This window comes from Zootoca vivipara, chromosome 6, assembly GCF_963506605.1.
Source record: "Zootoca vivipara chromosome 6, rZooViv1.1, whole genome shotgun sequence".
Lineage (NCBI taxonomy): Eukaryota > Metazoa > Chordata > Lepidosauria > Squamata > Lacertidae > Zootoca > Zootoca vivipara.
The window spans coordinates 28,533,833-28,554,576 of NC_083281.1; the positions used below are offsets into that span (position 1 = coordinate 28,533,833).

The 20,744-nt window shown below is 49.9% G+C and overlaps 1 protein-coding gene across 2 annotated transcripts in view; it reads right to left on the reverse strand.

Annotated features, from left to right (window-relative positions):
* Positions 1 to 4,744: 4,744 nt before the first annotated feature.
* Positions 4,745 to 20,744, reverse strand: part of ARHGAP33 (Rho GTPase activating protein 33) — a 45,833-nt gene continuing 29,833 nt past the window's right edge. Inside the window, exons 13-22 of one of the 2 annotated variants that reach the window (XM_035117984.2) lie at positions 19,898 to 20,042; positions 17,135 to 17,217; positions 16,841 to 16,948; positions 14,861 to 15,006; positions 12,813 to 13,002; positions 12,306 to 12,451; positions 11,642 to 11,716; positions 9,659 to 10,219; positions 7,902 to 8,266; positions 4,745 to 7,735 (exon numbers count right to left, since the gene is read on the reverse strand). In XM_035117984.2, the coding sequence (XP_034973875.2) occupies positions 6,593 to 7,735; positions 7,902 to 8,266; positions 9,659 to 10,219; positions 11,642 to 11,716; positions 12,306 to 12,451; positions 12,813 to 13,002; positions 14,861 to 15,006; positions 16,841 to 16,948; positions 17,135 to 17,217; positions 19,898 to 20,042 (2,962 nt within the window). In that variant the 3' untranslated portion in view covers positions 4,745 to 6,592. The remainder of the gene's footprint in view (positions 7,736 to 7,901; positions 8,267 to 9,658; positions 10,220 to 11,641; positions 11,717 to 12,305; positions 12,452 to 12,812; positions 13,003 to 14,860; positions 15,007 to 16,840; positions 16,949 to 17,134; positions 17,218 to 19,897; positions 20,043 to 20,744) is intronic. The other variant, XM_060275707.1, reaches the window with a different exon arrangement.

The window sequence follows — 20,744 nt, forward strand, 5'->3', positions numbered from 1 at the left end:
TGGCTGGGGGCCCACTTTCATCCCAAGCACCACCAAACCTGCATACACCACAGGCTCAGCCCCTCTCAGCCAGCTACAAAGTTCACAGGGTGACCCTGGGCAAACACCATATTTTATCCTAAACCACAATGTGGCTGATAAATGTGGTAAAATGGAGGGAGGGCAATCAGAGAATGCCACCCTGGGCTTCTTTAAACTGGGTTTCACCTCATGTATTCTGCATTTGGTGACTGCGGCAGCTACCGTTAATGGGCATGTGTGAACCTGCTATCACAGGTTGCAAAGACCGGTGCTAGAACTTCCAGGTCACTTCCTGGAAGGGCTGTCTAGATCAGTGTTTCCCAACCTTGTGCCTCCAGCTGTTTTCGGACTACAATTCCCATCATTCCTGACCACTGGTCTTGCTAGCTAGGGATGATGGGAGTTGTAGTCCCAAAACATCTGGAGGCACAAGGTTGGGAAACACTGGTCTAGATCATGTGTGAATCAGTCCTCCAGTTGTAGAATTTGTTTTTCTAATGTCACTCTTTGGTAGCCACTTCACAGCTTGCAGCAAGGCTGGATGGGTAAGTAAAGACGTACAGCACTGTATCATCAGAGCTCATTTTGTGCCAAATAGATGGTTAAAGTAGGGAAGGGCATTAAGGCATTTAAAGCCCATGACTTCCCCAAAGAATCATGGGAAGTGTGGTTTATCCCTCGAGAAGCTACAATTCCCAGCACCATTAACAATCTACAGTTCGCTGGGTTCTTTGGGGCAAATCACGCACTTTAGATGTGTTGCATTCTTGCGTCTATGTTCTAAACACACATTCTTCATTAAAATAATAATAAAAATAATAAATGACTGCGATGGGTGAAAAGGCTAAAAGATACTATAAAAAGCTCTCTCTGGATATGAAACTAGCCAGCAGACTTTACAAAACTTTAAACAGCATGAAAATTCATCCCCGTTGACCTGGGAAACTGCCCAGAGAGGAAACATCTGGGCGCGCTCTAAAAATAACAGGTGTTCATAAGACATGAAGGAGCATGTGTTGAACATTACAAAACAAAAACCACCAACTACCAAGGGCACATAGACGGCAAATCCTGGAAGTCATCCACAAGAAAGAAGAGGAATGGAGATGGCATGGCTTCCTTCTTCTTCCCCTTGGAAATGGCCTTGACTTTTGGTCATCATTGGGCCTACTCCTCTCACCATATATAGTGAAATAGATGTTGAGCTGAGGAACCCACCACTTAGACTCACTGTTTGGTGGTGTGTAAGAAACAACTATGACCAACCTCCTATTTCACCCTCAACATCCAGAATTAAGGGATGAAACTGACAGCAAAATTTAGCTGTGGCCAAGTACCACTGACATCCCTAGACTATTGGTGCAAATGTGTGGGTGGTGTCATATGGTTTAGTCACCAGATCATATTGGACCTGGTTGCATTTGGGTGGAGACAGGAGTTTCTTGTGTCTGCTAGGTTATTTCTAAAGAGAAAGGGATGTTTGTGTCTAGCTTCTGGATTGGTATGTCATCTGAGCAGATGGCTGGTGGTGACCCATGACAGGGCCTTTTTGGTGGTGGTTCCGTGTTTGTGGAATAGCCTCACTAGAGAGGTTCATCTGTCTCCCACATTCCTAACTTTTAGGAAGAATCTAAAAACATTCCTGTTTACCCATGCATTTGGTGGCTGAAAGATCTGGCAACCCTGAAATTATAAGCTGCGAGAATACGTGATTGTTTTTGGAGGCTTTCAACTGGTTTTTAGAAGGTTGTTTTTAGAAGTTTTAATTGTATTGTACTGTTGGTGTGTTTTTCCACCCTGGGCTCCTTCAAGAGAAGCGTGGGATATAAATTTCAGTAATAAGATTATGATGATGAACACGACTCCAAGCGACACAAGCCCTGTTTCGTCCCATCCGTCTCCTTGCAAGCAGAGAGACCACATGCCCAAGCTGCCAGTTTGCCTTTATTTGTTAATTGGTTTTGTTTTAAGCCATTTAGTACAAGAGTCCAGGAAGAAAGGGAGGTCGATTCATATCCGAAAAGAAGGATGCAGCACATCAGGGTAGTGAGTAAATGCTGGCCTTTAGAAACACAGGCACAGACACACGTGGCAGTGACAGCTTCACAGCATCAGAGAATGTGGGACTGCCCCTTCCCCTCCCCAGAACCCTTTGATGTCAGACCCTGGGAGACATCGCACAGAGGAAACAATAGGAAGCAATCTCTTGGTGTTTGTTTGCATGCATGCATGCAGCAAAACGAGGTGGTAGAATGCCAAGGGGAGTGAGATAACTGCACCACTTCAAGCCATGAGTGGGGAAATACCGTTGTTAAATGCTTACCCATGAAATGCAGGAAGAAAACCGGCGCATCAGGGAGGCAATTTCTTGCACAGCCTGTTTTCGATTGTGCTACTTTCTACTTACAATTTTTCCATTAGAGTGCCCAGATGCAATGCAAGAGAGTTGTGCGTGGCAAGCGACACATGCTGAAATTGGCTACACGACTCTTAAAGGCGCAGGAGCCCTCTTCCTCTTTAGCATTTGGCCACCCTGATTTTTCACATAGGAGACTATTACAAAAATGGGACACCCCAGACACATCCCACCTGCTTTCTGTGGTGGTACAGTCCGCTTTGCCGTCTCAGAAATAGGTTGCAAACCATCTGGATAGCCTATTTGATAAATAAATACCACTTCGCTCTGCTGCAGGTCGGGCCCAGGCGAAAGCAGGCCTCACCCATTTGCCTGCCAAATGTACAAGTGAATATGTCAGTCTCCCAGGTCAGGAATCATCTTAAAGGGTTGCACAGAACATTATATTTGAAAGGCACAGTGGTCGCCCAGAAACTGCACCTACATCTACAATCCAATTGCCCAGAAAGTCGGAACAGCAATATGCACCTTGATCTCCCATGGAAGGTATATATTTCTATGATGATCCTGCTGTGAACGCCCAAAATTTTGTCACATTTACATAGGCACATTGGCAGGCCCAGGGAAAAGTTGTGCATGGCTAGAACACATCTAAATAGAGCTATCAGCAGTTGTCTGTGTCTGAAATGTGTATTCGGGCACTCTCAGAAGTCATCTTGGGTTATTAGCATTTTCTTGTGAATATGAGCATCCCCCAAATTTTGGACATTCGAGCTGCAATCCTAAGGCTCTGTGTTGTGGGGGACAGGACTAAAGGCAGGGTTTTTTTTTTTTGCTTGATCCAACATCCTGCTGGGTTGTGACACAGAGGACAGAAATGAGATTGGAGAGGTCCTGCTGTGCACCTTCGCCCTTTTCTGCTTTTTGGTTTGTTTGTTTTTAACCATTTCCTTCCCATTACTCCGGGGAGGTGAAATAAAAAGCAGTAAAATACATCAGCTCCTGAACTGGCAAGAGATTGAAAGATCTGTCCATTTTGGTTCTCTCCATTTCTCGTTTTCTCCAGTCTTCAATTCGGTTCTCCACATTTGTTCAGCAATTTTCAAGTTGAAAATAATCCATGTGTGAAAATTCACCAGCATGTTAGTGCTGATTTCTTCCAAGAATAATCATTGTATGCGGTTTCCACTTGTCCCGCCACTTTCCTCCAGGAAAACCCACTCTTTAGGGTCGAATCAGAGCAAACATCAATTGGGTTTTCCGTGGATTGATGTTTGCTCAGATCAACGCTTGAAGAGCAGGTTTTCCCCAGGAGAAATGGCAAGGCAAGTGGAAAATGTGCTTTCTAGGCACGGGAAAACTGCATGTGTGGACAAGCCCTATTACACACAATTCTGCAAACAATTTATCCTAATTCAATGCATTTTTGTATGTCTCTTTCACAAATGTATTCATTTTTATGTTTCGGTTTTCCTACTGTTTTGGAAAGAGCATATCTGATAGATTTGGCTCTAAACACAAAGTGAATCAAATTTCTCCCCCATCCCTACGGAGCTGGTGTAATTTATTCTCTTCTTTGTGGGGTATTGGGGTGGACTTCCTTTGGTTCACACCCTCCCCAGTTCAGAACTCTCTCTCAATCTCTCCATCCTTGGAGATGGAAAACAGATGACTCCCATGACCTCTGGGGTGCCCTTCCCAAGGGGCCACAGGACTGCTGTGCCCACGTAGCAAATAAATATACAGCAAAAACTCCCAAAGACTTTCCACCCCAACACAGACCAGGGCCACTGGTTTCAGTTCCAGTACCATGCTTTACGTGGGTTTTTAGACACTAGGTTTTTCGGAATGTACTCACACGTTTGCAATGCAACACAAGAAACAGCCTGCAACGAACTGTTCCTATGTAAACCTAGGATATATAAGAGGGTAAAGGACCTGGGGCAGTCTGAAAGTCATTGCCACAGCAGTAGTACAGAAAGAAAGAAAGAAAGAAAGAAAGAAAGAAAGAAAGAAAGAAAGAAAGAAAGAAAGAAAGAAAGAAAGAAAGAAAGGGCAAGATTAGTGCAGTTTCTGCAGTTAAAACAAAAGGTTCAACTGTCAATCAGTCCTGGATCCGAAATGCTTAAGTCAGGGCACATGTTTCACGCTGAAAACCATATTGGAGGTGGAGAATTATTTCCAAGTCATTTGCATATCATTTTATGCATATACGAGTATCATCTGCTTTAAGATGGCCGGTGCCTGGTAATGTAGAGGGAGGATCTGGATCTCACCACAAGAGAATGCAAGCCAGCTGGGGTGGCCAAGATCCAGATATGGCTGATCCCAAACCTCGCGAGGGAACCCAGACCCTTCGAAAAGGCTGCAATCCTATGTGCACATACTCTGGTGTCAGTCCCATCGAGCCAAGTACAACTTGACTTCCAAGTAAACATGCAGTAGGATCAGGCAGTTAAAAGCGGGGCATGACCTTGAGGTCGCACGGAGTTCAGTGGGGGAGAGTTAACCACATGCTCAGCTTCACTCTGATTGAAATCAATGGGACCCAAATGCATGTGCAATTTGTCTGCATCGCGCTCAGGCAGTATTCCCGTCCCCCCCAGTGATGTGGGGGAAGGAATTGCCATCAGCAATTGTTTTTCTTTCTTGAAATTAAAAAAGGAATCATGAGGATTCCAAAGAAGCCCACAGGCCGTATAAAAGTGCTTTTGTGGAGTGGGAACCGCATTGGGCTTATCACCTGTGCCCTTTGCGTCAAGGTGTGATTGGTCAAAAGGGGAATAAGGCATAGATTCCCCTCCCTCCTTCCTCCCACCCCACATACCTAAAATACTGTCCCGTGAAATATATACAAACATCACAGACGCATACACACACACACACGCCCACCAATTCCAGACAACACAACACACATACCATATAGACATGGATACCCAACTCTATGTCCTCCCAGGCACACACAAACCCAAACACACACACACACACACACACACACACACACACACACACACACAAATTTACATAAGCACCCCATGCCAAGCACACATGCATCTTACCTTCCACTAAAAGAAACAAACCCACACACGCGAACCGATATACAAAGACCCTCCAATCCTAAGTAAACTCACAAATGCGTGGCCAACCTTCCCCTTGCCCGCCTGCCATCCCTGAAGTTTCTGGAGACGCCACAGTCTGCCTGGCTTGAAAGCCACAAGCACATGGTCTGGGAACAGGAAGCAGGAGGTTGCAGGAGTGCCTGGTCACATTGCTCTAACGAAACCATCCCTTGTACCCCCTGGCACATATGTAAGAAGCCAAGAGTCTTGTGCCTTACTGTCTTGCCAGGAACTGGCTTCATCTCTGGGAAAGCAGGAGAAAGGGGAGTGGGTGGGTGCTGTTAATGTTTTAATGGGGTTAAAACAACGGTTAAAAAGTTAGAACTCATCCTGGATCGAAATACCCGACGATTCTTTTTTTTAGGGGAGTGATCGGTGCGGCATCCGCCCCCAGCTTTCAAAGAGCCTGCGATATCACCCAGCGATGTCACGCAATAGCATAGCTGAGTGAACAGCGCCCCACTGTGTCAGCTAAGGGCATTGCACCTCCAGGAGCACAGACAGCCTCATTATTCGGCTCCCCTAGACATCACCTGCCGGCGATGTCTTAGGGGCAGCGTTACCAAAGCAAACCAGGTGACGTCATCCAGGGGTGAGGTTCAGCCACATCACTGTGCCCATCGCACTGGGGATGAAGGACCTCCTCTGGAGAGGCTAGGAATCCACTGCTGGCAGTGGGGATGGGGGGGGGCAGGGACACGAGAGATGTAGCATGGAGCGTAACATAAAACAGCCATTACAGCGAAAAAGAGGCTTGAAACGATACGATCAAAGGCTCTGCCATGATGTCATGCCGGTCAAAGTGTGGGGGACATCATGCAGGAGCCAAAGCTGCCTTTGGAGATTTCTGTGCTCTCAAAACAAAAACCACAGGCCAGTCCTCGAAACAGGCAGGCGCAGCAGCCAGCGAGGGGCCTGGGCACAACGTTCCTGGGACCTATAGCAACACATCCTTCCTTTCAACACCCACATCCCCTCCCCCCGCGCCCTCCCCACAGCAAACAGTACCACAATATAATTCCATAAACACCGGTGGGGAAAAGGAGGGGGCAAGGACCCGGAGCCCAGCCCCGAGGATCCAAGGCTCGCGGCCTCCTCAGCAGTAGCTGTGCGTCTGGCCCTCTGTGTACACGGTCCAGCTGGGCCCCAGGTAGCACCCAGATGGAGAGCCCTCCCTCCTCTCCACGTTGCCGTACTGCGGTGGAGACTCATCCAGCTTCCGTAGAGACGAGGCGGGTGCTGAGGCCTGGCTCCCTGGGTGAGCAGGGGGTCCGTCGTAGGTGATGATGGGCTCCGGGCCGTAGGGGGAGCGGCCCCAGCAGGCCGGAGGCGGGCGGTAGAGCTGCAACAACGTACGGCTGCACGGCAAAGCATCCATGAGGTGGCGGTACTGCCCCGTGGTGGGATACCCCCAGCCGAGCCTCTGCTTCTGAGGCAACGGAGGTCTGCTGTGGTGTAAGAGAGACTGGGGGGCTCCGGGGTCGGAATGGCTCCGGGGGTGTGCTGCTTCAGGTGGTGGGGAGGGCGGAGGGGTGGTGGAGGGGGGCTCAGGGAAGGGTATGTTGACGTAGATGGGCTCTTGGCGGGCCGTCACGGGAGGCATGGGCTGGGCGTGCGCCCGGGGGTTCTTTAAGATGGGCTGGAGGGAGGAGGGTGCTGGAGGGAGGAGGGGCTGGCGCCACGGCCGCTCAAAAACCCCGTAAGAAGCGTTGAAGGTGGCCAAGTACTCCGGGGGAGGGCAGGAAGGCCAGGGCCGTGCCAGGCCCGGGTATGCAGGCGGCTCCCCCACAATCTCATAGTAGAGATTCTCGTGCTCCAGCTGGGGAGGAGGGGGGGTCCCGTTGACCCCCACCTGGGAGGAGGCCGGGAAACGGCCGTGGTGCCGGAGCTGGTGGTCCGGGAGGTAGGCCTGGAAAGCAGGCAGCCTGCTCTTGAGGGGCAAGTGGCCTGCGGCTAAGGGGAAGTGCGGAGGAGGCGGGGGCTTTGGTGGGGCAAGAGGCTGGCTGGGCAAGGGGTAGGTGTCTAGGGGCTGGCGGGGGGCAGGGCAGGGCACAGACAGGGGAGGTGGTTGGTGGCGGAAGCTGTAGGCACCTGGTGAGGCAGGAGACGGGGAGGACAGGTGGTAGGGATCCGAGAAGGAATGCGACGGGTGGTCTCTCTGGGCGAGGTCAGCAAGGACCCTCCGGTAGGGGGAAAAGGAATCCGAGCTGCTTGGGGGCGACGCCTGGTTGAGAGGCACCTGGAGAGAGATTAAAAGCAAGGGAGGTGGGGCCACGATTAAGGACTGGGGTGGAAATATCAAGTCTATCAAAAAATACGCTATGTCCGAGAAGTGTTCCACCTTTCAGGAGCCCTCGTAAGTTCTCATCCCAGCCCAGCGCTTCCAGAACCCACAAGGCCCTCACCTGGTTTCCCCCCTGGCGGCTGCGGCACTGGCTGCCGATGCTCCTGCCCCTGGCCTGGCCTTGCAGGGCTGGGGGACCAGGGGCCTTGGGACTGGGGCGCACCATGGAGTAGAGCGCCCGCGCTCCACTCGTCACCTCTCCCGCCTTGCACTCCAGCGACAGGGAGCGTCGGAAATGTGTCCGGGGTTCTCGCTGCCCACGACTAGCCTGCTTCTGGCGCTTCTGCTGCAGCGCCGCCTGGTGGGCGCTCTCGGCTAGCGCCAGCGCCATCAGCCGAGCTGGGTTCTTGGGGGGAGGCGGAGGCGGGATGTGCCGCAGCACGGACAGCACGCCGGGGGAGTTGGGAGCTGCCTCGGCCTTCGGACCTGAATAGGAAAAAAGGGAAAGGGAGAGAGATTAGAGCCGGCCCTCCCATTGGGGTGGTGAAGGAGCTTTCTAGGAGTACAACAGAAAGACTTATAACTGGTGGTTGCTCCTCTTCCAGGACGGAGCACATGGAGGTTCCTGATGAATGAAGGATGTGGTACCTGTGGCTCTCCAGATGTTGCTGGATCACAACTCCCATCATTCCTATCCGTCAGCTGTGCTGCCTGGACCAGTGGGAGTTGTAGTCCTAAAAAGTCTGGAGGGCACCAGGTGGGCAAAGGCTGCCCCGCTACTACTTCAAATTAATAACAGCAGTAAGCAAACGGTCCTTACTGTTGGCATAATTTGAACAATGGGTTAAATTACACAGTGCTTGGGCTCATGTCTTGGGAAGCACATCCCCCATACCTGGAGGTTCTGAGATAAGGGTGCCAGGTGCACTGGGTTACCATAGCAACACCAGTGATGCCGGGTGTATGATTTGCTGAGTCATTCACCCTCCCATTGGTTCAGGAAATATGCCTATGTGTAGAGATTTGTATAGTAGTCTCTAGGGCAGGTATCCCCGAACTGCAGCCCTCCAGATGTTTTGGCCTACAACTCCCATGATCCCTAGCTAACAGGACCAGTGGTCAGGGAAGATGGGAATTGTAGTCCAAAACATCTGGAGGGCCGAAGTTTGGGGACGCCTGCTCTAGGGCATTGCTTTCTTTATGTCCTCTGTGTGTGTGTGTCTTGTCTTGATGATGTACTGTTTGCATGTCAGGGTCTGACTCTGAATCTGTGGAAAGTCAGGGGAAAAGGCTGTGGGTTTCATGCAGTAGTGTTGGATAATAATAATAATAATTGTACTGGGTTGCCCCAGCCACTCTTCCAACAAAAACAAAAGCATTATAAAACATCAAACATCAAACACTTCCTCATACAGGGTGGGAGATACGGATGCCTTCGGATGTCTTCTAAAAATTGTATAGTTATTTATCTCCTTGACATCTGATGGGAGGGCGTTTCACAGGGCAGGCGCCACTACTGAGAAGGCTTTCTGCCTAGTTCCCTGTAACTTCACTTCCTGCAGTGAGGGAACCACCAGGAGGCCCTCAGAGCTAAAGCTCAGTGTCCAGACTGAAGGATGTAGGTGGAGACGCTCCTTCAGGTATGTAGCATAAGACCAGAATAACTGTACATAGCAGTTTATCTATAGTTTAGCTTCCTCTCGTGTCTGGAGACAATACACACTTTGTTACTTTGAACGGTGTGGGACTCTGGAAGAAGATGTTCTGCTGGGAGCAGGAAATCTCTGAAGGCTCTCCAGGGGTTCCATGTACTCTGTTGATACATCACCCTGGCTGAGGAGAATTACCAACTGACTCCCACAAGGCACCAACACTTACTGAGTGGCGACGTGCGGCCTTTGGCTTGCGTGATCTTGCAGCGGACTTCACGCTCGCAGCTGTCGCTCAGCTGCCCGCCAGCAGCACACAGCAGCATTGAGATCATGTGTGGTGGAGAGGCATGCCCGCCGGGGCCCCTGGCCTCGCCCCCGGTGAACATCTCCAGCATCTCTTCGGGGAGGGAGACAGGCAGCGGCTCCAACGTATCCTTGCCGATCGTGGGGGGCGAGCAGGGAGAGAGCACCCGCCCGGGGCTCGGAGGCCCGGAGTCGTCCGAGAGCGAGGGCTGCTGAGCCGGGGGGCTGCACTGGAAGGTCAGCGGGTCGAAGTCCAGGCCACGGAGGCCGGGGGGGCTGAGCTCCAGCTCCGAGTCCAGCTCCGAGTCGCCTTCCAGCCAGGAGGAGCGGCGCCGGGCGGCCACATCTGCCGCCCCAGCCGCCAGATCCTCGCCTCGGCCGGACACGGAAGAGCCCAGAGAAGAGCATGAGCGGCACGGCTTGAGGGTGGGGAAGGCATCGCTGCTGGAGTGTGGACGTCGCAGGCAGGGCAGCTTGGGGAGGCCTAGGACACAGAGCGAGAAAGGAGAAAACCCACACAGGTAAAGGACATGCAACTCCCTGGCCCACTGTCACCCACCGGATGCACACCCGAGGGGAAAGGGGCAAGCCTCAGCACCACACAGGGCTATACTTCTGCCTCTAGGGGACTGGCTGCTTGCATACCTGGTGCACAGTTAGAGATCCCCCTGAAAGGCAATGGGTTCAAGCCTGACACTCTACAGCAGGGTGGGAGATACGGTATATCGTCCCAAACTGAAGTCAATACTGTGTTATCGGATTCATAATTTCTGACCTGGCAATATATTGTGAATCACGATATGTGTGTGTATGTGTGCTATGCAAAAATCACAATGTGGGGGAAATTGTGGAGCTAGCCAATGTTTCCTGCAGCCCCTGTTAACTCTGCCAGCTCAGCTCTTGCAGGGGGGCAGTGAATCACAACAGCAGGCACCAGCAAAAATCAGAATGCGCAGAAAACCTTGAAGCCAGCCAATGCCTCTACATAGCTCCATCCTTATTTCAGACCTTGTGATATATTGGTATATCGCAACGTTGAGCTGGTGAAAACCAGGTATCTCCCAGCCCTACTTTCCACATCCTGCAGAAGCTTCAGCATACAAGGCTGCCCCTTTACAAGGGCCACAGCTCAATGGCAGAGCATACACTTTGCATTCAGAAAGTCCCAGTTTAAATACCTGACATGGCTAGGTAGCAGGTGCCACCTGAGTAGGCCAGGGGTGGGGAACCTGTTCTCTTCCAGGTGTGGCTGGACTACATAACCCCTGACTATTGGCTATGCTAGCTGGGGCTGATGGGATTTGGGGTCCAACAACAGGTCCTCCAGCCCTGGAATAGACAATATTGGACTTGATGGCCAAGCAGTCTGGCAAATGGCTGGCACAATGTTATGTTGCTACAATCTTTTTAGCCAGTGATTGTGGTGGCAGGACCCTCACAGGCAAAGCGCCGCCAGGTGCTGGCTCCCTACCCATCAGGTTTAAAGCCATGAATGAAAACCACAGAAACCTACCATGTAGACCTGTGCTCAGATACCATGTAGACCTGTGCTCAGCAGAGGGAATGGATGCATCTACCAGCAGCAAGTCTAAAGGTAGGTTTCTGCAACCTATTTTTGTAGCAGGGATGGGGAACTCTAGATGATAACAAACTACAACTCCCATCATCTTTGACCAGTAAGATCTGGGGCTGCTGGGAGCTGGGTTCCAACAACATCTGGAGGGCCACAGTTTCCCCACACCTGTTTCAAAGGCAAAATTCACATGGAAGGTTGGCAGTCTATGCAGCTATTATTCTGCCTTATTTACTGAATTTATATCCTGCGCTCCCTCCCTAAGGAGCCCTGGTAGCAGCCCTTGGTGCCCTCACCTCTCCATATGTCCCAGCCTATGAGGTTTCCTCTTACCTGCAATACTGGCCTGCGATGTCAGGGACTCCTCGCTCTTGGCTGATCGCAAGGTGACAGTCTCAGGCTGGCCCCCTGAAGCAAAACAGGACAAGGAAGTAAGTTATTAACTGAAAAGGGCCTTATCTCAAGGTCTCAATCTTTCTTCCAATCCTCACCCATGAAACAAACTTTATTCACTCTGGGATAAATATAAAGCCATAGAGGAATGCTAGTTGGGAGGACTTCCTTTCAGGTTCCCAAGCAATATATGTTGTGCACCTGGCAAGCACACCACACCTGTGGAATTTATTATCTGGTGCAGAACTGAGCATCTGTGTATCTCAGCTTCTTTTTAAAAAGAAAGCAAGTTTCTAGCCCTTAAGTGTGCTGACTGGGGGCTTATCCATACTTCCCTGTTGTTGTGTAATATGTTTTCGCCACTTGGTGGTGCAACAGCCTCCCAGCAGTGGAACCACTGCAACTTACCAGGAAGAGTGAAGCAGTGGCAAGGTCTGGGCTGTGTGAACACGCTAGTGGAGCAAACCCAGTGCTGCTACAACTCTGGCCTCACCACCACCTTGCCCCTCCCAGATTGGAGAAGCCGCTCCTGATTTGCACACTGTCCCGAAAATCCATGGATGAAGAAAGCAACCCACGATCAGGTGTTGACCAGGTCTCTCACCTGGCAGAGACTCTCCAAGCCCAAAAAGGTCTCCAAGGCGGTGCGATTTCTTGCGAAACGTGACCGGCGTTTTGCCAATGGCGAAGAAGGCCTTCCAGCTAGGACCTGACGTCTTCCGCAGCCTCCCATTACTTTCTGCCTTTTGCCTGCAGGTGGGAGAGACAGGTCAGCCCGAGGCCACCAGCTCCGGCAGCTAAGCAGTCTGAGCCTGTGCCAGATTGCAGAGAACCGTCCCAGTTGCCTGCTGTCACTGCAGTTAAAAATAAAAAAAACAACCTACAACCCACTTGCATCTGAAACATCAGCTCTCGAAGGGTCATTGCATGCATCAATCTGACAATGGTCTTCACAGTAGTGTAAGAACTGCTTCCCCAGATCAGAGTGAGGCTATTTACTCCACCATCAACTGGAAAGCAGGGCATCAAAGTGATGCGAACCCACTTGTTGTTCGCTCCCAGCACCTGATGCTTAGAGGTATACTGCACCTGTACATGGAAGCCCAATTACCTGGTGTCGGGGGAGCTCAACACAGAAGAAAGTTTCCCTTGCCCCTGCAGATCGTTGGATCCCTGCTTAGCCTCTGGCTTGGTAGCCTTGCATAAGGCCTGGGTCCGTGCCTGTGCTTCTTCCAGGGACAGCAACCGGGTGGAGGGGCAGCTGACCACCTGGGATTTGGGTCGGGGAAGGAAGCAGCGCCCTGTTGAAGGAGAGAGGCTGCATGAGTGCAAAGAGGGAGATAGCCTCATGGCCCACCATCTCGACAGGCAGTCAGGCCCACACTTGCCCAGCATTAGGAGTGCATGCAGTCATAGGGAAAAGAAAGTGCAGCCCCTTTGCATCATGTGGTTTTGCATATTAGGACATCATAGCAATCATTAGTTCCTTAGCAGGTCTTAACATTAGGTAAATGCAACCTCAGATGAACAGCAACACATGACATATGACTCCATGTCATGATTTGTTTAACAGAAATAAAGACAAGACGGAGAAATCATGTGCAAAAAAACTAAGTACACCCTTACTGCTTCCATACGAATTAAGCGGCTAATTAGCAGACAGGGGGGCTAATCAAATGCCCTTGCTTAATTGATCATCAGCTAGTATGCCCATCTCTATACAAGCCAAAGTTTTGGCAGTTTGCTGGTCTGGAGCATTCAGGTGCGTTTTAACACAATGCCAAGGAAGAAAGATGACACAATGCTCTTAGATGAGCATCATTTTGCTGCTTTTCCCAGACTACCACCTAAGACAAGAGGTTCATCTTGTACAATGAAAGGGCTGGCTGCATGTTGCAACTATTTTAAAAACATTTGGTACTTAAAAAAGATATACATACACATACATACATACATACATACATACATACATACATACATACATATAAAAAGTGTACATTCTGCCTGAAAGGAAACCTTCTTTGAATCATTAAAGGAGTGAAACTGGCAGCTGAATCAGCATCCGACTTACTAGCACCTACTCCTGCCATGCAAATTGCAAAACCAGGCTCACTTGGTAGGTGACGAAGCTTCTGAAATGGCTCTTTAAATATTTGTTTGTTTGCTTAAAAATTTATAGGCTGCCTTTCTGTCTGAAGGCCCCCAAGGAGCTAACAAATGAAACTAGAGCCAACAATAAAAAGGCAGCAATTAAAAATAAACAAACAGAACATTTAGGTTTGCCTTCAGCCTCTGTTCTGCGCATGAATGATTCCCCTGCCACTGCCGCCCATCCCAGAGTGGGGGAGCATTTCATTGTTGGAAAAATCTAGGAGCCAGAGAGAGAATTTTAGGAGCCCCATGCTCAAATTGGAACTCCTACAATGTTATGCCAGACCTCATGGTGAACAAGAATGAAATGCTTTCAAGAATCCCAATAACATCCCATAACTCTAAGCTCAGTGCTGAAAGCAGAAGAGGTTTCCCCCAGAACTTTCCAGAATGTCCTCTGTAACAGTTCGTTTCTACTTAATTTCACTTCTGCCCTCTCCCAACAACCAGATGAATTATTCCCTACACTAGGGAGACCCCATAAGAAAGAACATACCGGTAGTTATAATGAGTCACAGCACTGGCCTATTTAGCTCTGTTTTTTCTACACTGACTGGCAGCCACTCTTCAAAGTTCTAGGCAGCAGTCTCTCCCAGCCCTAGGGGTTGAATTCCCAGGGTAGTTTAACCATCAATCCCTCTTCCTGGGGAACTCTGCAAATTGTGGCTCTGCGAGGGGTCTCCTAACCCCTAATGAACTACAGCTCCCAGGATTCTTTGGGGGAAGCCATGACTGTTTAAAGTGGTATGAAAGTGTTTTAAATGTCTGGTGCGGATGGGGCCTCTTCATCAAGGAAAACCGGTGACAGCTCCTTGCCTGGGAATAGATTGGAGTACAGTGGCGAGGAGAACAGGGCTCCATTGATTATACAAATTCAAGCAACCTGAACTGTCATGGTTTCCTTCAATAATTCTGGAGCAAGCAAGCAATTCCGTGACAATGAGGCAGAGGGATTTCTTAACAGATTTCATAGCAGCCTCAGAAAAAGTCCCCTTTGGCGCGAGCTACCTGCACTGTCCTTGCCGACGGAGGTGAAAGTGTCGCTGAAGAGCACCTGAACGTTGTTGAGGAGGAATTCAACCACGAGGGACTGGACTCGGACTTCCTGGAAGGCGTCGGCTCCGCACTGTGCAACAACCTCCAGAGCCATCGACCTGCCGTAAAAAGCAGCGAGGGGGAGGGATTACTAGAGAGCCACGTCTTCCTGTAAGGTGGGCCTGGGGAGGGGACAAGCACGTGCTCACAGCCCCAGAATATCATCGTTGAAAGCCCAGAGGGCATAGTCCCTCGGTAACGTGGCTGAAAAGGGGCAGACCCACAAAGCAGCATGATAGAAACAGATGTGGAATGTGGAAAGGACCCCCTGAGGAGGAGGAGGAGGAGGAGGAGGAGGAGGCTGGTGTTGGAGGGAAACCCCAGGGAACCATGGGTAAGTGATGGGGAGGTGGCAAGAGCAGGAGCTAGAGGGGAAGGTAGAATAAATGCTAGTAAAAGCTCAGGTGGAGTATTGGATGAGCTCTCAAGCAAGGATGGTTGATCATTTCCAGGCTGAGGCCTGCACTGGTCAACTCTCTGAAGGCCAGAGGGGTGCAGGGATGGATTAACAGTGCACACTCACTGAGCAAGGCGCTGGACTCAGGGAAGGAGGCATGAGGCTCTGACAAGGTCCTAGAGTCCTCCCCTCTCCTTCCCAAAGTCTACTTAGCTCTTTCCCAGGTTTAGGAAAGATGTGGAAAGCTCTAGGACCCTGCCAGAGCCCTTGGGCTTCCTTCCCAAGACCTGGGGCCTCCTTACCTGCCTTTGGGAAGACAGTGTGAGGACTGGGAAGGGGTGCACCAAATGTTGGCCTCGCACAGAGTGTCATCGTAGGTAGGTGTGACTGAAGTGGGTAGCCTTAAGGCACCACAAAAAAAGGCTTTTGGCATGATGGCATCACAGCAGGGACACACAGGAACAGTGAAAAGGATGACAACGGGGTGTTTTTTTGCAAGGGAGGAGAATCATAGGGGGAGGGGGGACTGATGCAGCCTGCCCACTAGTCATCTTTGAGCTAGAGGCCCTAAACAGGAATGCCTGGGGTTAGGGACCCACAACAATCCCTTGAAGGTAGGGGTGGGGAACCTGACAAATACATTCTCTGGGGGAAAAGGGTTGGGGAGCCCGTTCAGGTGGTGGGCAGGGCCAAACCATACCTCCTTCATATATATATATATATATATATATATATATATATATATATATATATATACACACACACACACACACACACATATATATATATATACACACACACACACACCTCTCTCTCTCTCTCTCAGCCCCGAGCTCCGTAGGTAGAACATGAGACTCTTTCTCTCAGGGTTGTGGGTTCGATCCCCACATTGGACAAGAGATTCCTGCACTGCAGGGAGGGGGGACTACAGGGCTTTTCAGGTCCCTTCCAGCTCTATAATTCTATGATTCTCTCTCTCTCTCTCTCTCTCTCTCTCACACACACACACACACACACACACCAATCTCACACAGTCTAAAGCAGGCATCCCCAAACTTCGGCCCTCCAGATGTTTTGGACTACAATTCCCATCTTCCCCAACCACTGGTCCTGTTAGCTAGGGATCATGGGAGTTGTAGGCCAAAACATCTGGAGGGCCGCAGTTTGGGGATGCCTGGTCTAAAGCCTGAGCCAGAGCGCCAGAATATGCTGGGGACAAAATGGGGGAAGTAGAGAGGTGCTTAAGAGCTGTAGATCCTTATCCCTTGGGGCTGAGTGCAGGAAGGGTCGAGTTCATGCCCCAGAGAGTTATGGGTAAGGGCTGGTGTTAGCGCAGGGGAAATGCCGTGGGTAGCATGGAGAGAGGATTCAGAGAGCACTGCAGGCAAGAGCTGGAGAGGGTGCAAGGCGGAGGAGCATCGTGGCAACACAGGGAAGGCACGGGGCGGGGTGGGGTGGGGAGTGCCAGTGCAGGGCCATTGATCTGGGCGTCTCACCGCAGCAGGTTGGGTGCCCAAACGATGGCTAAGTTGCGGATATGCATGCTGGTGTTTTGACTGTGCATAGCCATGCGGGCCAGGTGCCGCAGCAGGAATTCCAGGGTCCTGTTGGGACAGAGCAGAAGCTGCTACAGCTAGACAGTCCGCTTCGACGGACCGTCGGCCCCCTCGCAAACCCCGCCCTCAACACCATTCCGCCGCCCCCCTTGCAAGGGTTCTTGCATTCACCCTCCCGCCCCTTGCTGGGAGAGCCACCTCGGGCACCGTATTTGCGCCTCAAGTAATGCCTACCTATAGTGCGGTGGGGGCAGCTGCTGAATGACGTCGTGCACTCGCACCAAGCGATCCTCGTTCCCTGAAACAGACACGGCCTCCTGCGATGACAGGGCAGAGGAAAAGCAGAGGGAAGGAGTCAGCGTGGTCGCCAGGCCTCTTGTGGAATGGTAGGGCTGTGCACAGCTCCCCCTAAGCTGGTGATTTGGAGCAGCCCTGATCCCACCCAGGGCTGACCTATATCGGTTTGGGGTCCAACTGGATCCATTGCACAGCCCTATGGAGAAGGACTGGGAGAGTTTGCTTCCAGGCCCGATTCAAGGTGTTCACATTAGTGGGTGAAACCCTAAATGACCAAAGCCCCAAATCTCTGAAAGGCCACCTCTATCCCTACTGACCCTCTCAAGTGTTAAGATCAGCAGAGGGGACCCTCTGGGTGGTTTCACCACCTTGGGAAATGTGGGGAATGGTGGTCTAGGAGAGAGCATTCTCTGCGGCAAGCCCTAAATTGTGGAACTCCCTCCCCAAAGAGGTCATCTGGCAGCTTCATTGCACAGCCTCTGCCATATTCTGAACATCATTATTTATTAAATTTGTATGCCGTCCTCCATCCAAGATCACAGGGGATCACAGGGGAATTCACAACATTAAAATGCACCTCTTTACTCTGGCCTTTGACAATTAAGGTCTTTTGTTTTGAGGAAGGCACCTCTTTTACTAAATTCCTAATTTTCTCTTCCATTTGGAATGCTTTTACTTGTCTTACAACTAACACCATTATGGCATCAGGTGATTGACAGGTGGGCGGCCCTGATAAGGACCCTGGCCCAGCAATTTGAAAAGCTTTCCCAACCCAGATCAAATGTTTCCTCTAGGATTTGACCAATATCGACTCTCCTGCCACTTAAGCATGTGTGGTTGAGACCTGCCCTCTGGGGCAACAGAGAAGAAATCTTTGCCCTCTTCAATCTGACAGCCCTTGGGTATTTGAAGAGTAAACAGAACAACCTTATTTGGAGAGAGAGGTGAAAGTGTGGAGGCTGTTGAAAGGCCATGAATAGGAGCAAAACAGAGCAGGGTGATATGGAAAATGAAATAAATTACAAAGCAGATTTTGGAGTGTGGGGAACAAAACCTTCCATTCTCATTTCATTGTTATTATGAACATGGATGCTGTTTATGTAGTTAACCTATTTTAATGGTAATAATTTTTCAATGTTTTTATTGCACTTACTCTCTCTGTGTGTATATTTATATATGTTTATCTGCTGTAAATTGCTTTGAGATCTACAGAAACCACCTTTAAAAAGATGGACCTAGCAGTTGTCCATGATTCAAGTGCTTCTGCACTCTTTGGCTAGAACACTGGATGGTGGGAACAAGTTTACTTCTTAGTGGGCAACTGAGCAGATTACTACATGCATGTTTTCCCTTATTTTTTCCCCAAGTAACAGGGGAAGAACCTTGCTTGTCGCTCTTAAAATGAAAGCTGAAAATTCAGGAAAGGGGACTGGAACATCCCTGGGGTAGGCTTAGCGACACCACCAATCCCTTCTGCTCCAGCTTTCAATTGACTGAGAAGGTGAAGTCATGCCTCTGAAGACCCCAGCTCATATTTATCACTAGCCATGCCTAGATGTTGCCCCTCAAAGTATTACAAATACAAGCCAAAAGGAATTTAAAAGGAAGGGAAGGAGGGGGAAGGGGGAGGCAGGGTTAACCAAGCCTGAAATAGCCCAGCACAAAGAGCAGGTGATTCAAAAGAATAAGGAAGTCGGGAGAAACTGCTGCACGTATTATTGTGTAGGCAGCAACGTTGGCGGGCAATGTAATTGTGCTCCACTGCTCCACCCCCTCTTCTTCCTCTTTTGTTCTGTGACTCCAATTTTTATTGTTTAGCCCTGGGAACACGCACATGGAGTTGGCACAGCCAACTCTCACTTGACAGTTTGAGCACACGACAGCTGCCATTTCTGAGACACTGGGACGCCCACAGAAACTCACCTGGCACACAGGGCAGGTGATGGATCTGGCGGGGGAAAGGGGAGGGGGTCATTGGCACCAGTTGTGCTCATTTTACTGTTTCTAGTACAGTGCAACCTCGGTTTTCGAGCGTCTCAGAAGTCGAAGGTTTTGGCTTTCAAATGCCGAAAACCCGGAAGGAAATGCTTCCGTTTTTGAACACTTTTCGGAAGCTGAACATGCCACACAGCTTCCCTATTGAGTTTTCCAGACATAAATGCTTCTGGAAATGCAGGCTTCAGTTTTCGAACATTTCAGAAGTCTTCTGGAACAGATTATGTTAGAAAACCAAGGTTCCGCTGTATATTCATGCACTGCCCTGAGGACTATATTGCTCAAAAGCAACTTAAAAACGGAATGATGATAATGCACACAGGCAGCTCGGAGTCTTGCTCTGGACTCCCCTCCCAACTGTGGTGTAGCGGATGCATATGAGAGGCAAGGTCATTTCAGATGTGGTCCAAAGCCCGCCTGGACCCATTTTGAATTTCATTCTGCTACCTAGTAAAGACAATGGGTGGTAGCTATCTCAAATCTATTCAGAGCAGTGGCTGTGCAGCCGTTTGTTGTGGACACTCTAGTTCTGAATTTCTAGCTCTCTGGATTTCCTGTATTAAGCAGGGGTTAGACTAGATGGCCTACATAAACCACTCCAACTCTACGATTTCTTCAAGGGGTAGCTGAGGAATGGTAGAGGCGGCAGCAGTGACCAAAAGCGGAGTGGGTGGGAGACTTCTCCCAGCGGTCTGCAAGACTCACAGCAAATTTGTTGTAGAGTTGGTAGGTGAGCAGTGGGTTTGGCAACTCCCGGAAGTACAGCTTGCAAAGAGAGCTGACAGAGTGGATGTCTTGTAAGTAGACGTCCCTGGAGAGCTCGGGCACTCGCTCACTGTCAAACTCGTGCCTGGAGGGGATAGGAAGCCGCGGGAAGAGAGAAATTACACAAAGCAGCACATATTGCACAGTGACCCACAGCCAGGCAACCTTTCGCTTGGCCTACTTAGGGCCAAACATGATGTGACGAGGCAGCTTTCTGCATGTCTGCCCAAACGGGGGGCGGGACTCTATTCTATACATGAAAAGAAGCGGGTAGGGGAGAGGACTGAAACCTTTGTTCCTCGCCTTACCACAATGCTCTCTGTTGCTTTAAACTGTTCTCCCAGTTCCAAAACCCGGATTGCAGCACTTATTTATTTAATTTCTATTTCAACCAAAATCTTCCAGCCGTTCAGAAATCCCAACAGACAATTAAAATCCTGCATTCAAAACACCTAACGATGCTACTACTGCTGCTACTAATCAATAAGAATTCTATATATTAAGTAGTGGGATTAAATAAATATCTCTGTACAGCATGCGTGAGTAAAACAATTAGGAACCTCAAAAAGAAATCATATGGAAAATGTCGAATTCTCAGAATGGTAATGAGAGAAATTTTACAAGCAGCACATAAAGTGCTAGGAATAAACGTCATAAATTGCTGGGTCTCCATGTCAAGGCTAAGCAAGGCTAGAACTGGGAACCCTTGACTCTGTATGCCAGCGATGAGAAACCCAGGGCCCTCTGGCTCTCTTTATGGTTGGAATGTATCCTTGAGCTGTGGTAA